Source organism: Melopsittacus undulatus, chromosome 15, assembly GCF_012275295.1.
Source record: "Melopsittacus undulatus isolate bMelUnd1 chromosome 15, bMelUnd1.mat.Z, whole genome shotgun sequence".
NCBI classification, from domain to species: Eukaryota; Metazoa; Chordata; class Aves; order Psittaciformes; family Psittaculidae; genus Melopsittacus; species Melopsittacus undulatus.
This window is the reverse complement of record NC_047541.1, coordinates 2,841,069-2,854,765: the sequence shown is the minus strand read 5'-3', so window position 1 is coordinate 2,854,765 and position 13,697 is coordinate 2,841,069. Positions and strand designations below refer to the sequence as shown.

General features: G+C 57.3%; 1 protein-coding gene across 1 annotated transcript; it reads left to right on the top strand.

Moving 5' to 3' along the window:
• Nucleotides 1–4,236: 4,236 nt before the first annotated feature.
• Nucleotides 4,237–13,086, top strand: ABCG4 (ATP binding cassette subfamily G member 4). The gene is made up of 15 exons (XM_034069532.1): nt 4,237–4,341; nt 5,704–5,936; nt 7,944–8,061; nt 8,144–8,276; nt 8,498–8,548; nt 8,713–8,858; nt 9,160–9,283; nt 9,517–9,631; nt 9,869–10,008; nt 10,218–10,316; nt 10,512–10,680; nt 11,226–11,326; nt 11,521–11,679; nt 11,829–11,947; nt 12,039–13,086. Exons 2-15 carry the CDS (start codon nt 5,708–5,710, stop codon nt 12,262–12,264), a joined length of 1,929 nt encoding a protein of 642 aa, XP_033925423.1. The 5' UTR covers nt 4,237–4,341; nt 5,704–5,707; the 3' UTR covers nt 12,265–13,086.
• The last annotated feature ends 611 nt before the right edge of the window (nt 13,087–13,697 follow it).

Here is a 13,697-nt window from a genome sequence, read left to right as displayed (position 1 = left end):
GGCAGAGCTGCATTAAGGATACCTTGAGAGAATGGCCTTCTGCCAGGTTTCATTCGCAGCACTTCCAGCTTGGCCCTCTTTCCAGCATGCGGGCCTCAGGGCTCTGTTGCCAAAGCTACAGCTGCACCTGCATTATCTTGGACTACAGCACTCCTGTACAATGTGAGTGCTTGGTGTTGGGAGTGAAGACAAGGATGTGGTGACTGGGAGGAGTTGTCCCTTTAAACACTCTATCCAGGGAGGGTAATCTGCCAGAGATTATCTGCTGAGGAGAGGATTGGCATTAAAGGGAATGTCTCCTCCCTTTCCCCTTGTCCTACAGCATGGAAACCAAGTTCACTTTCTCCTGGGGAAGTAGAGAGGGGCCTTTGATTTGAGGGATAAGGGGAGGAGGGCAGAGTGTGCGCTATGGGACTGGGCCTCCTCTTCCTCACCGTGCTGGCCATGCTGGTCTCCTGTGAGGACCCAGAAGGTAACAGGGTGTTTGGGGAAGAGGGGTTTACAGGCTGCCCAGCACTGCTGGCACCTGGGTGAACTGGTCTGCAGCAGCGAGCAAGACTTTTGTCATGCTGTGAGCACAGGGGAAGTGGGAGCTGCTTTGCACAAGAGCTGGGTGCTGCTAGAGGATGCACTCCTCACCACAGCAGGGCATGAGCTGAGATGAGCCTTTGCTGGGCTAGTACCACGTCCCTGCAGGACTCTGAGGGCTGGGAGTGGGCAGTAAGGGTGGTCCCTGGCCTCAATGCTGCTCTGCCTTGCTCCCTATGGCACCAGGACACCTGGACACTTACTGGTCTGGCACAGCACCCATCTGTTTGGGAGGCTGCAAGGGAAAGCACAAGGAGCTGAAGAGGAGCCAGTGTGGGAATGGCAGCTGCTGCTGGCTGGGGTACAAGTCCTTCTGCAGAGGTACAGCCAGAGCACGGATACTGGGGGGGATTGGGGATGGCTGCAGAGCTTGGCACAGCCAGCTTGGGCAGGGCAGGTTTTGTGCCACACACGTGTGGAGTCTCTCCAGCAGTCTTGGGGCACCTGCAGATCCTGCACAGCACCCACAGCCTTATGTGGCTAGCACGGTGCTAGCCCTACACTGCCCTTGGCAACCTCCCTGTCCCCAGTGAACTGCGGACGACCCGAAGCGGATTTCCACTCGGTGGTGTACGGCAATGACTGGTGGGTCGGCTCCGTGGTGCGGTACAGCTGCAGACCTGGGTTCCTGCTGCTGGGGGACCCGGCCAGTGCCTGCCAGTCCAATGGCCACTGGACCCCCAAGCCCACCTGCCTCCGTGAGTACTGCTGGGTGAGGGCTGCAGGGCTGCTGGGCAGCCTGTCATGGGCTCTGGCTCTGCTCTTGCAGGGATCTGCCTGCGAGGTCGGATTGAGATCAGTGAGAGGGACATCAGTGGGAGATGCTCCTCATCTTGCAGCACCCAGGCCCACCCGGGAGCCTTCCTCAAACGTGGCTGCATTAAGATTTCAGGCTGTGTCACCAAGCACTCGGGCTGGGCCCGTTGGTTCCGGCGCTGCGATGTCTGTGAGTGTGACTGCTATGTCCCATGTGCTGAGCCCTGATAGCGGCTGCTCACCTCTGGTAAGGGTCTGTGTCATTGTTTTGTGGGAAGGGTTCACAGTGAGAGCTGGGGGTGCCAAACAGCTCAAAATCTGCTTCCTTTGCTCTCCTTACAGCTTCCTCTGGATAGAGTTGGGCCACCCAGGGCTGGCCCCATGCCCAGGGAGGCTGCAGCCCTGGATATCTGCTTCCCTTCATCAATGTCTCCGTTGCTGTTCTTCTTCCCTAAGCTTCATCCATTCCAAGGCTGTCATCTAAGAGGAGAGGAGATGGTTCTGGACTCACTCCCTTGTGGGCTGCCTCCCTGCCTGGCCCCATCTCATGACTCCATTGGCAGGGGATGCTCTATGAGCAGCAGGCACTGAGGAGCTGCATGTGTTTCCTGTAGCTGGGCTTGGGAATGGTGCTGTCTTGGCCCCCATTTGCCTGGCTGTTTCCTAGAGAAGGTTCATGTTCCCTTTAGGAGGGAGAGAGCACATGTACCTGCTCTCTATCTCTATGCCATGGGCAGAGCTCTCAGGCCAGAGCAGCCTGACCAGTGCTGCACCATCCATTGCTGAAGAATCAAGTGTTAAGAGTGGGATAAACTGCCCTCCAGCCTCCTGGGAGTGCTGGGACCAGAACAGCTACTTGTGTGAGGAAAAGATCTCAGCTCTCAGGTACAAAGCCTTTCCCATGGCCATGTGGTCCACGCGCTGGCTTCAGGGCATGCTTCTTCAAAGCATCTGTGCTCTTGTCCTGAGAGCCCCTTTTCCCAGGGTCTTCAACAGTTTGGGGCCACATGAATGCTGATGTCCTGCAACTAAAATGGGTAAGGAGATATAAGGGGCTGTCCTGAGCACAGCAGGACCCTCTTTGGTCCCACAGCTGGAGAAAAAGACCTGGTGTGTGGGTCCTCAGTGTCTCCTTCCAACACCTGAGAATGGATCTGGGCTGTGGGCTCTCATTGCCTACCATGGGGCTGTTAGCCTGTGCACTGCTGCTATAAATGTGGCCTTTTGCAGGAGCATCAGTCATGGGCACTGCTGTAACCCTGTGCTATGCCACTTCTCTTCCCCTGTTTCTGAACAGGCTCCCTTCCCTAAACTCTTTGTTCTCCCCTTCACTGTCATTCACTCCTCACTGGGGCCATGATCAGTGGCTCGCATTCATGCTCCAGCCTTGTGCTCCCTGGGAGCTGGCCTGGTTTCCTCATCATGCAAAGAGATTCTGCTGCCTCCTCTGTTACTGGAACCCTGGACATAGAGGACAGAGCCAGGACAGGCTCCCTCTGCCACTGATACTGTTCTGGACATGTGAGCAACCATGGGCACACCATGGTCACTGTAGCAAGGTCCTATGGGCACTGGACTCCCATCCCTGCTGGCCTTGCCCTTTGAAACAACTGCACAAAAGGATGCTGCAGCTTGTGTGACCACCAGCTTGGTCTCAGCAGCTCCCAGACCAGGCTTGAGCCGCTGAGAACGAAGGGGCTTTGGCATTGAGGGGTTCACTTCCAGCCCCTGCTTGTGCCCACCTGCAGGGAAGCAGGACTGTTATGGTACTGTGCAGAGAGGGATCTGCTAATGGTGAGTGCCCTGGGGATGGAACCCCAGGTGCTGAACACAGACCAAACTGGGTAGGTCTAGCGTGCCTTGTGCTCTGTAAGATGACTTAAGACCTCTGTATGGAGCTTGGCTCCATTATTACCTCCTTGTTCCCTCCCTAATCCCAGCCTGTGGGCTGTCCTGCCCCACTGGCTGAATCTTCTCTGCTGAGGAGTCAAATCACTGCCCTAAGTTCTGTCCCAGTCCAAGGCTGGCTGTGGGAGGGGGGAAGCTTTCCTTGGCTCAACAGATGGGTTTTAATTAATACTCTTGTTAGAGCAGCTCATTTCCATATGTCTCTCATGTTTAAGTGCTGTGGTGGAGGAGAGGTGTGAGTAACAGCGAGCTTGGAGCCAGGCATGGTGCTGCTGAGGGAGGGGATGACAGGTCCTGCTTGAAGAGATGGAGAAGGGATTGTGTGATGGGTGTAAAGCCCTGGGCAGGGGCATTCCTCTATTAAGGCTCTATTTGGTCAGCTATATCGCTACCAGCCCTGCCTCTTGATGCCTGGTGTGAGCTTCCCAGACAGCCCCAGTTTCACCCAGCTTGTGCCCCTCTTGGGGTGGATCTACAGCGGCTAAGCGGTGTCAGAAGTGTCCCAGGAAGGACTGGGCTTAGGGAGTGTTTGTCTCAAGGCTTTGGGCTGGGATGGCAATGGAGGGAGCGGCGGTGGGCTCTGTGCCATAGGTGAACAGGAGCAGGCAGCAAGGAGGGTTGCTGGGAGCATGCGGAGACAGGGTGGTGAACCCCAGGCTTTTGTGCTAGGGATGCTCAGGGCCTGGTAGCTAGCAGGGACAGGAAATAGGGCCGGTCCCTTTAAGAGGATTTTCGCTGCCTGGCAGTGCTTCTTTGGGCAGCCCATCCTGCCACCCGACAGGCAGCGGCAGCGACAAAGCTGGAGGAGAGGGGCACGGCCGAGCACCGCTCCAGGGGCGCTGATAGCGAGAGCTGGGGGGGTCGGAGGGACCCCTTCCTACCCTCCATCCCTTCCTGGCCGCCCTGCGGAGGGATGGGACCCCGGCTGGAGCCCCGCGGGGACAGCGCCCAGCCCGGCTGCCGGCGCTGAGCCGCTCCCAGCCCCCGCCGCGGGCATCGCCCCTTTGTCTGCGGAGGAGAGAGGCGGAGGGCGCTGCGGCGGAGGCTCGGCCGGAGCCCGACGGGACCAGCCCCGCTCCGCAGCTGCAGGTGAGCTGCGGGGACAGCCGGGGGCACAGCAGAGCATCCTGTGCAGGGATGGGCTAAGCCGCCGAGAGCGGCTTGAGGGGTTTAGAGCTCCTTGTGCGCCGGCCGAAGGAGTCAAGGTGAGCCCGAGGGCGCTTTGTGCCTGCGGTGTCGTTCTCCCGTTCCGAGCCCCCCATTGCCGCTGGCCCGCACCCTGGAGCTGCGGGACACGGAGGTGCCAATGGGTGCTGAGGGCTGCGATCCTCGCTCCTATCCCCGGGGCTGGGGCGGGCTTCCTTCCAGTCCTGAAAGGGATCTATCTGCATCGGGGAGAGGGTTGGGAAGAGCTCGATGCAGCTCCTTCCAGGGAATTGTGTGTGTGCATTGCAGCTGTAGCGGGGAGCTGCCTGCAGCCTGCTCTCAGCACAATGTAGGTTAGCGAAGCGATAGGACCCCAGCCTTGAAGGCGACATGGGTGCCCGGCCCAGTCTGCTTAGCCTCCCCCCAGTCTTTGGTGCTGCAGTGGGACCTGGGGTTAGAGGGTTCCACACTCTGCTTGCCTTAACATCCCCCCCAGCACCGTGGAATCTGCAAGGCAAGCGGAGATGCGAGGAGCTTGGCTGTGCTGCAGCCGGCTGTGGGGAGGACTGCAGGCAGATAACTGCTCAGCAAGAGAACGTTTGGGCAGGTGTGTGTATTAGCATCATGCAATGGCCCCAATTAAGTACTGGCCTGGTCTCTAAGGCTGTGCTGGTAAGGGCCAGGAAGGTGAAATGAGCCAAGGGAAGCCTAGAAGGACTGGCACTAGTAGGGTCCCCTCCCTGTTCTCTTAAGGCTGTTCAAGGAAGCCTATGGGGATCCTGGACACCAGCTGTCTAATCAAGGCAGGTTTGCTCTGCCTCAGGACCCTGGGTGAGGCATGCCGTACTTTGTCTGAGAAGCTGGTCAGAAAAGCCTGCTTGCTTGGGACTCCATACCCATGTCCCCTGCATGGGCCAGGCATAGGCAGCTCCTGGGGAGCCCTTAGGGACATCGAGGCATCCCCTGTTGAGGGCAGAACATCAGTTATTCCACCTCCTATCCTGTGCACACCATCATGGAGAGGAATGGAGCAGCTAGTCCAGCAGCAGTGGGGCTGAACAGCCAGCTAGAGCTGAACCAGCCACAGGAGGTGCATGAATTATTGACTGATCACCTCGCTGTAAGCCCCTAGGCACAAGCTCAGCTCTCTAGCCACGTCCATCCTTCTGTCTAGCTGTGGGTGCCTTGCTAGAGCTGGGCAGTGTATCACAGGGCAGAGGGGGCCACCAGGAAAGGATGTGGAAGGACTTGTTGTAGGCTGGTTTAGGGACTCACAGTGAGTTGGTCCCTGTGCCTCTCCACCAGCAGGATGGCAGAGAAGGGTATGGATCCTGCGTGTGTCTCCATTGCCCTGGAGGACACGGTGTGCCACGCCAGCCCTGCCGATGCCCCGCTCCTCACCACCCACTTGAAGAAGGTTGAGAACCACATCACAGAGGCCCAGAGGTTTTCCCACCTCCCAAAGCGCTCAGCCGTCAACATTGAATTCATTGACCTGTCCTACTCTGTGCGGGAAGGCTCCTGGTGGAGGAAGAGAGGTAGGAGCTGCCGGCTGGGGAGGGGACCTGCAGGGTTACTGCAGCCCTGGCTGGGTGTCCAGCCTGGGGTCTGTCTGAGTGCTAGACATGGCACTGTGGCTGTGCAATGACAGGGAAAGCAGATTGCATCCATCTTACCAGGGAATCCTCTGCCCAGGGCTGCATGGGGGAGATGGGACTGATTTCTGGGCTTAGGGGCAGCCAGGATGGATGAGCTTCCCCAGTGCTGTTGTTTGGGGTATGATGGCTGTGTGTGATGTGCTAATAGCAGGAGACCCCAAAGGGTGCCACGGCTTAGAGCCTGGCAAGGAGAATCTGTGTGGTTTGCAGGGGATTTCCTCCCTGTGCAGCAGAGACCATGGTCCTCTTTCCTGTGTACAGCTCTGGCCGAGAGCTCAGGGAGGGGAGAGGGGAGGCAGATGGCGGCTGGTGGGTGGTAGTCTGCTTTAATTAGCTTTCTCAGTTAATGGGATGCCAATCAGGCAGCCCCATGAGGTGGAGGGGGAGCTGATTGGCAGAAGCCAAAGGCAGGCAGGGATGAGCTGGGGTCTGGGATGAGCAGACCGAGGGCACAGGGCTGCTTAGCAGGGTGCTCTGCCAGCCAGGAGCACTGGATTGAGACTTCATCCCCTGTCCTGCTCCCTAGGCTCTGCAGCAGGGGAAACTGAGGCACTGAAACACAGTAGGGGCATTCTCAATATCCCCAGGATGAGGTTTGCCCATTTGGGATGCTGAGGAAACATCCCAATGGAAGCCATGGCATAAGTTGGGTTCCCTAGGGCAGAGTGTGCTGTAGCACCCAGGAGTGCTCGGGACCGGCTGCTTGCCAGTGAGCCAGAGCCCTGCAGGGACGGAGGAGAAGAGGTCCAGGCAGCTGGACCAAAGAGGAGCATCCCGATGGGTGCTGGGATCTGGGAATGGCAATGGGAAGGACTCTCCCTCGATGCCAGGTGGGGGGAGCTCCCAGTGCCTTTGTCCACAGCCCCCAGGAAACATCCAGGCTCTCGCTCTGCTGAAGGAGGTTACTGGCAGTCAATGAACGCGAGTAACCGCTGCGCAAGCTGCAGTGGCACCGACGTGAGCAGCATGCGCGGTGCCGGAGCTGTGTGCGTGGTGCCGGGATGCGATGGGGGGGCTGCCGGCTGTGCTGCTCTGCTGTGGCCATGGGCACCTCCCTGCCCTCCTCTCCTCACCCTTGTGCCCCTCTGACTCCGAAGGGTGCGGAGGAGGAACCAAGAGTTTGTGATGCTGGACCCCCTGTCCTGGGGATGGACAAGCCAGAAGGGCTACCCCCTAGTGTGGTGCTAGGACTGTGACCTGTACCTGTATGGGCTTGCTCCAGCCGGTGGGCTGGGGATGGATGCGTTGCACCAGCTGCCACCACGGGATGCAGGAGGAGGGGTGTATTTTGAGCAGGGAGATGCTCAGACCGGGTCCATGGTTCAGCATGGTCCTAGCACCCTGCAATACCATTGCTGTCCTGCCAGGGCTGTGTTTTAGGGACAGCTCCTGAGAGCCTGAGGCTGTGCATGTTCCCTGCTCCCAACACGTCATGTTCCTTCTGCCAGAAAATGCTAATCAGCTGCATTTAAAGCAGAGATAATTCCAGGTCTGATTAGCAGTGGCTGCTTCTGGGAGCCTCAGCATGAATGCCAATGAAGGCAACAGCCAGGCATCCAGCAGGCTTGGGGGCTCTGCCTGCCCCATGCTACCCAGTTTCTCCTTGCCCATCTTTGCTATCCCTATGGACAAGGATCTGAAAACATGCCCAGGATCAATGTCACACCCTGGTAATTTTCCCCAGCATCTATGTGCCCTGAGCTAGGAATTTCCCTCACCTTTGCTGGGATCCAGGGCATGTGCCCCTTTGGTGCTGGAAATCAGTGGGCTCAGCCAAGGACCAGGGTCAGGGATCATGCTGGACATGACAGCTGCTGTGGCTGTAGCCCTGGGGATGGTGATGGACACAGTTTGGAAAGCCAAACCCATGCTGCTCTCTCCCTGCAGGGTACAAGACACTGCTCAAATGCCTGTCAGGGAAGTTCTGCCAGCGGGAGCTCATTGGGATCATGGGCCCCTCGGGTGCTGGGAAGTCCACGCTCATGAACATCCTGGCTGGGTACAGGTGAGGCTGGGTGAAGCCCATGGGTCTGGGAGTGCAGGGCCAGGGGCCCTGTGCTGCACCCCTCAACTCCTCTTCCCTGCAGGGAGACAGGGATGAAGGGGCAGATCCTGGTGAATGGCCGGCCCCGGGACCTGCGCACCTTCCGCAAGATGTCCTGCTACATCATGCAGGATGACATGCTCCTGCCACACCTCACCGTCCTGGAGGCTATGATGGTGAGCCATGCTGGAGCCAGGCAGCCTGCTGGCTCTGTGGCCATTCTGTGTCCTCAGGCACTGAGCCCACGCTGACATCAGGCGTTTTCAAGGGCTCCGGGACATGGGGACAAAATCCTGCTGTTGTTGCTCCCTCCGTCCTGAGCCCTTGGGCTATGGTGCAGCCGGTTCTGTTCCCTACATGTGACAGTTGTGTCTCCCTGCTCATCCTCTCCCCGCAGGTCTCTGCTAACCTGAAGCTGAGTGAGAAGCAGGAGGTGAAGAAGGAGCTGGTAAGTGCAGAGGAAGGTATGCCCAGGCCCCCTCATCTCTGCCCAAGATGGACAGGGAGGATGCTGAGGGGACCAGGGGATGCTGAGTGGCTCCCAACAATGGAGTTTGAAGGGAGGTGGCAGGGATGGGGTGAGGGCCCATGGTGAATGAGGCTGTCTCACAGGTGAATGAGATCCTGACTGCTCTGGGGCTGCTGGAGTGCTCCTACACCCGCACCATCTCACTGTCGGGGGGGCAGCGCAAGCGCTTGGCCATCGCCCTGGAGCTGGTGAACAACCCTCCGGTCATGTTCTTCGATGAGCCCACGAGGTGAGGGGCTGCCCAGCACTGCCTGCCCAAGCTGGGCTTCCCCTGCTTGGGGGTGCTGGGGGGGGGCACACTCCAAGCACAGAAGGGCTGCAAGACCCGAGGGTGGGATGTAACTGTGCCCGGCTGAGCCTCAGGAGGGCTCAGGCATGGCAGAGGTATGGCTGCAAAGGGATGCTCTCTTCTATCAATCTGAATGCCCACAAGCAAGGGCATCTTTAGGAGGTACTTCTCCCTCTCTCAACTCTCCTCTTCTCTCTCTCTGCTGTCTCTTTCTCCTCCACCCTATCCTGCTTGGCCACAGCGGTCTGGACAGTGCCTCCTGCTTCCAGGTGGTTTCCCTGATGCGGTCCCTGGCTCAGGGTGGGCGCACCATCATCTGCACCATCCACCAGCCCAGCGCCAAGCTCTTTGAGATGTTCGACAAGGTTTGGGCTGGGCTTGGACACAGGATTCTTCAGGGGTGCAGGGTCCCTCTGGCTCCAGACCCATGGGAGGGATGGGCTGCAGGCATTTGACCTGGGACTTATGTGGCACACAGCCTTGCTGGCCAAGGTCTGGCAGGGTTGCCCTGTGTCACCTAGGGCAGGGAGGGGGGTAGGAGGAGGCAACAGTGCCCCTGTTTGCTCTGCACTTCCCATATCCTGCCTTTTTCTTCCAGCTCTACATCCTGAGCCAGGGCCAGTGCATCTTCAAAGGCATCGTGACCAACCTCATCCCCTACCTGAAGGGTCTTGGCCTTCATTGCCCCACATACCACAACCCTGCTGACTTCAGTGAGTGCCCCTACCACAACTGGGGCCATGGTGGGGAGAAGAGGGTGACAATGTCCAAATCCAGTGCCCCAGGAAGGGCTGCCTGCACCCTTCCCTTCATGCACTGGCTGGGCAGTGCTGCTCTGTGGTGCAGCATCCCAGGATAGGGTTTGTGCTGGGACCCCAAACACGGTCCCATGGGGACAGTGATGGTAAGGCTGGCTCAGCACCTCTCATGGATTCTGTCCCCCTCCACAGTTATTGAGGTGGCCTCAGGAGAATATGGGGACCTCAACCCTGTCCTGTTCCGAGCTGTCCAGAATGGCATGTGCACCATGGCTGAGAAGAAGAGCAGCCCTGACAGAGCAGATCCGTCATGCCCAGCGCACTGTGTGACGGTGAGTAGGGATGAGAGGACCCTCCTCTGGTGATAGGGAGCAGCAGGTAAGAGGGTGCCCACCCAGGGACACTCAGTCTCCTCTGCACACAGTGCAGAGATGTTCAACCAGCTTCCATTTGGCTTAAGCAACAGCAATGTGCTTGCTGCTGTACCTGTTCTCCCACAGGGAGCACATGTTGTGAGCTTGACTTGCCTGTTGTCTTGCAGGACGTGGACCACATCGAGAGCCACACGTTTGCCACCAGCACTTCAACTCAGTTCTGCATCCTCTTCAAGAGAACCTTTATCTGCATCCTAAGGGACACGGTGAGGACAGGAGAGGCTGGGCCAGAGATGAGGGGATGGGGCCTCTTCGTTGTTGTGGACAGCAGAAATAGGAGTTGAATGGGGGCTGGAGTGGGGCTCGCCCTTGAGGAGCAGGCAGCCTGTCCCCTGATCCGCTGGGATGCTCATGGGATGCAGCACTGCTGCATTGAGCCCCTGTTCCTTCTGTGCCCACAGGTGCTGACCCACCTGCGGTTCATGTCCCACATCTGCATTGGGGTGCTCATTGGGCTGCTCTACCTGCACATCGGCAACGATGCTGGCAAAGTCTTCAACAACACCGGCTTCCTCTTCTTTTCCATGCTCTTCCTCATGTTTGCCGCACTGATGCCCACCATCCTCACCTGTAAGGAATTCCTTCCCCGACACCTATTCCCTTCTCCCATCCCAGTGTCAGAGGGGGTGCTCCAGCAGTGTGTCTGCAGGGTGGTGTGTGGTGGAGCCAGATGAACTGGGGAAAAGGGAGAAAATAAGAGACAAGAGGAAAAACATTCAACTACTATTTGGGTATATGGCAGATTTGCTCTTTATTTAGTGCTTGGCTATAAGGTACTTGCTGGCTCAAAGCTGAATGCTGGAATTCTTAATGCTTTGGGTTTTTCTTCTTCTGTAGAGCTGTATTTTCAGCTGCTTCACCTCTCTTCCACTTCCTCAAAAGGTTTGCTTAAAAACCCCCATCTAAGCTGACTTTTCTGTGCAGAAAGTTCCCATGTTGGTCACTGACTTTATTCCCTGGTGAAGATTTGCTCACACACTTAATGGTGCAGGCAGGAGGGTGCCTGGTGCTCTGTGCTGGGACAGCATCACATCTGCCTGCACAAGGGCAAGTGGGAGCAGGGGCTGGAGCAGCCCAGACCAGGGCACTGCTGACTGCTAACTCTTTTCATGCAGTCCCCCAGGAGATGACTGTATTCCTGAGAGAGCACTTGAACTACTGGTACAGCCTGAAAGCCTATTACCTAGCAAAGACCATGGCAGATGTGCCCTTCCAGGTGAGCTCTCAACTGGGCTAAAGTGTGGCCCCAGTGCTGATGTGCCTGCCTTGCCACAGCCAATTGCCCAGCTACACAATTCCCTGGGCTGGCCTTTGAGGGGTCCCTGCATCCCTCCATCCTCTAGGAAGGGTCTGTGGGGTGAAGATGTCCATGGGTCCAGCACAGTGCTCTCTTTGCTTGCCCCTCTCCAGATCATCTGCCCCATAGCATACTGCAGCATCGTGTACTGGATGACGGGCCAGCCACCTGAAGCTACACGCTTCCTCCTCTTCTCTGCCCTGGCCACCGCCACAGCCCTGGTGGCCCAGTCCCTTGGGCTTCTCATCGGAGCTGCTTCTACTTCTCTGCAGGTTAGATGGGGCTCTGGCTTTGCCTATTACGTGGAGATGGGAGGGAAGTTGCAGGGGTCCCATGACAAGGAGGGATGGAGACAAGTGCTGCCCATAGGCATGAGTGTCTGTGGACAGGGACTTGACACTTAATGGTCTCTGCTCCCCAGGTGGCTACCTTTGTGGGACCCGTCACTGCCATCCCTGTCCTGCTCTTCTCTGGCTTCTTTGTCAGCTTCAAGACCATCCCCACCTACCTGCAGTGGAGCTCCTATGTCTCCTATGTCAGGTGGGACTTCATGCTCTGGGCTCCCATAGGCTGGGGAGAGAATGGGGCTGACTGGGACACGCAGTGATGCTTGTGGTGTGCTTTGCCTTAGGTACGGCTTTGAGGGCGTCATTCTCACCATCTATGCCATGGAGCGTGAGGACCTGGAATGCCTCGAGGACTTCTGTCCTTTCCAAAAACCCATCAAGATCCTGCAGGAGCTGGATGTGGAAGAGGCCAAGCTCTACCTGGACTTCCTCATCCTGGGCATCTTCTTCATTATCCTGCGGCTCCTGGCTTACCTGGTCCTCAGGTACAAAGTCAAATCAGAGAGATAAGGGGCCATGGGGCCCCAGTGCCGTTCCCAGGCCTGGCCTGCTCTAAGAGACATTCTGCAGGTGGACACAGCACTCCCAGCAGGTCACGGACCACAGCGGAGGCATTGGTAGGTGCCAGCCAGGCCTGGCTCAGTCGAGAAGGGTTTTGAGACATCTCGGAACTGTTTTAACCTTTCCATGCACTCTTCATTGCAAACGTTTTGTACAGCCCTGGCACACTCTGTCCCCCAGGACTGCCCAACCCCATGGAGCTTGGATCCCCTCTTGTCACCCCTGCCCGGCACTGCCCTTCTCCACCAAACACACTGGGACTCTGGGCATGGTCCCATGGAGGCGGCTGTCTGCTGAGCAAGGCCAAGAGGAGAGTGATGTCCTGGGGCTGAAGGCAGGAGGAGACACCCGCAGCATGGATCCACAGTGCAGCCCACAGCCCTGTTGCTTGCCCTAGGCAGCAGCATGTGTGTCAATGCTAAGAAGAGCCCAAAGATGGAATAGGCCAAATTGCACAAGGCTTGAGTGCTTCCTGTCACCATAGCCACAGAAATTACTGCATCCTCTTTTTCTTTCTGCATAAATCCTCCCTGATTTTCTTTTATTTGTCATGTTTGGGGTTTTGTTTTTCTTTTTTGTTTTCTTTCCTTCTATTTTTTTTATAAACCAGCTGATTCCCATTCTGCATGGAAGGGAAAGGGATCCAGCAGGCAAAGGAAGGACCTGGGGCTCTGCTCAGACTTCTGCTCGGATGCTATCCTCGGAGATAGGATCTTCAAACCTGGGGATATGGCAGGGTCTGGGAATGGAACAGTGTTCTCCTACCTTTGGGTGTCTCATGTTCATTCCCTGTTGTCTTCGGGATCTCAGCCAAAAGGATAGAATCAATGACCTGCGAGAGAAGTGGCTGGTCCCTCCAAGTGCTTGTATGAAGCAGGAAAGATTTAGGTTCCCATGGCCTGCTAGTGCAAGGTGGCTGAAAAGCAGGGCTGTGCTCAGCCATCCCATCACCAGAGCCTCTACTGATGGAGAAGAGCTGGTCCTGAACCCTTCCCTTGCATCACCTCAGTCCTCACCCCTCTTTCCCTGGCACACCTGTGGCTGTCTCAGCAGACCAAGGAGGATGAGCAACGCTGGCTGTGCACGGAGAGGATGCCATCCATGCCCAGGGACACCCAGTCCCATCACAGTGCAGAGTCCCATGGTAACACTGTGCAGCAGTGGGTCCTGCAGTGCCAGAACTGGAAAGCAGGTGAGATCTCCCAGCAGTATTTTGCATTGGGCAGCCCTAACACTGGGAAGGGCTTTGCACTCTGTGACTGGATCAAGAAAAGGTACCTTTGGCAAACGTCTCTGGTGGCTCCTCCAAAGTCACCTGCTTCTCCACACTCCTTGAGGATGGAAGGCATTTTGGTACCTTGCTGACTCTCCAAAGGAATGGA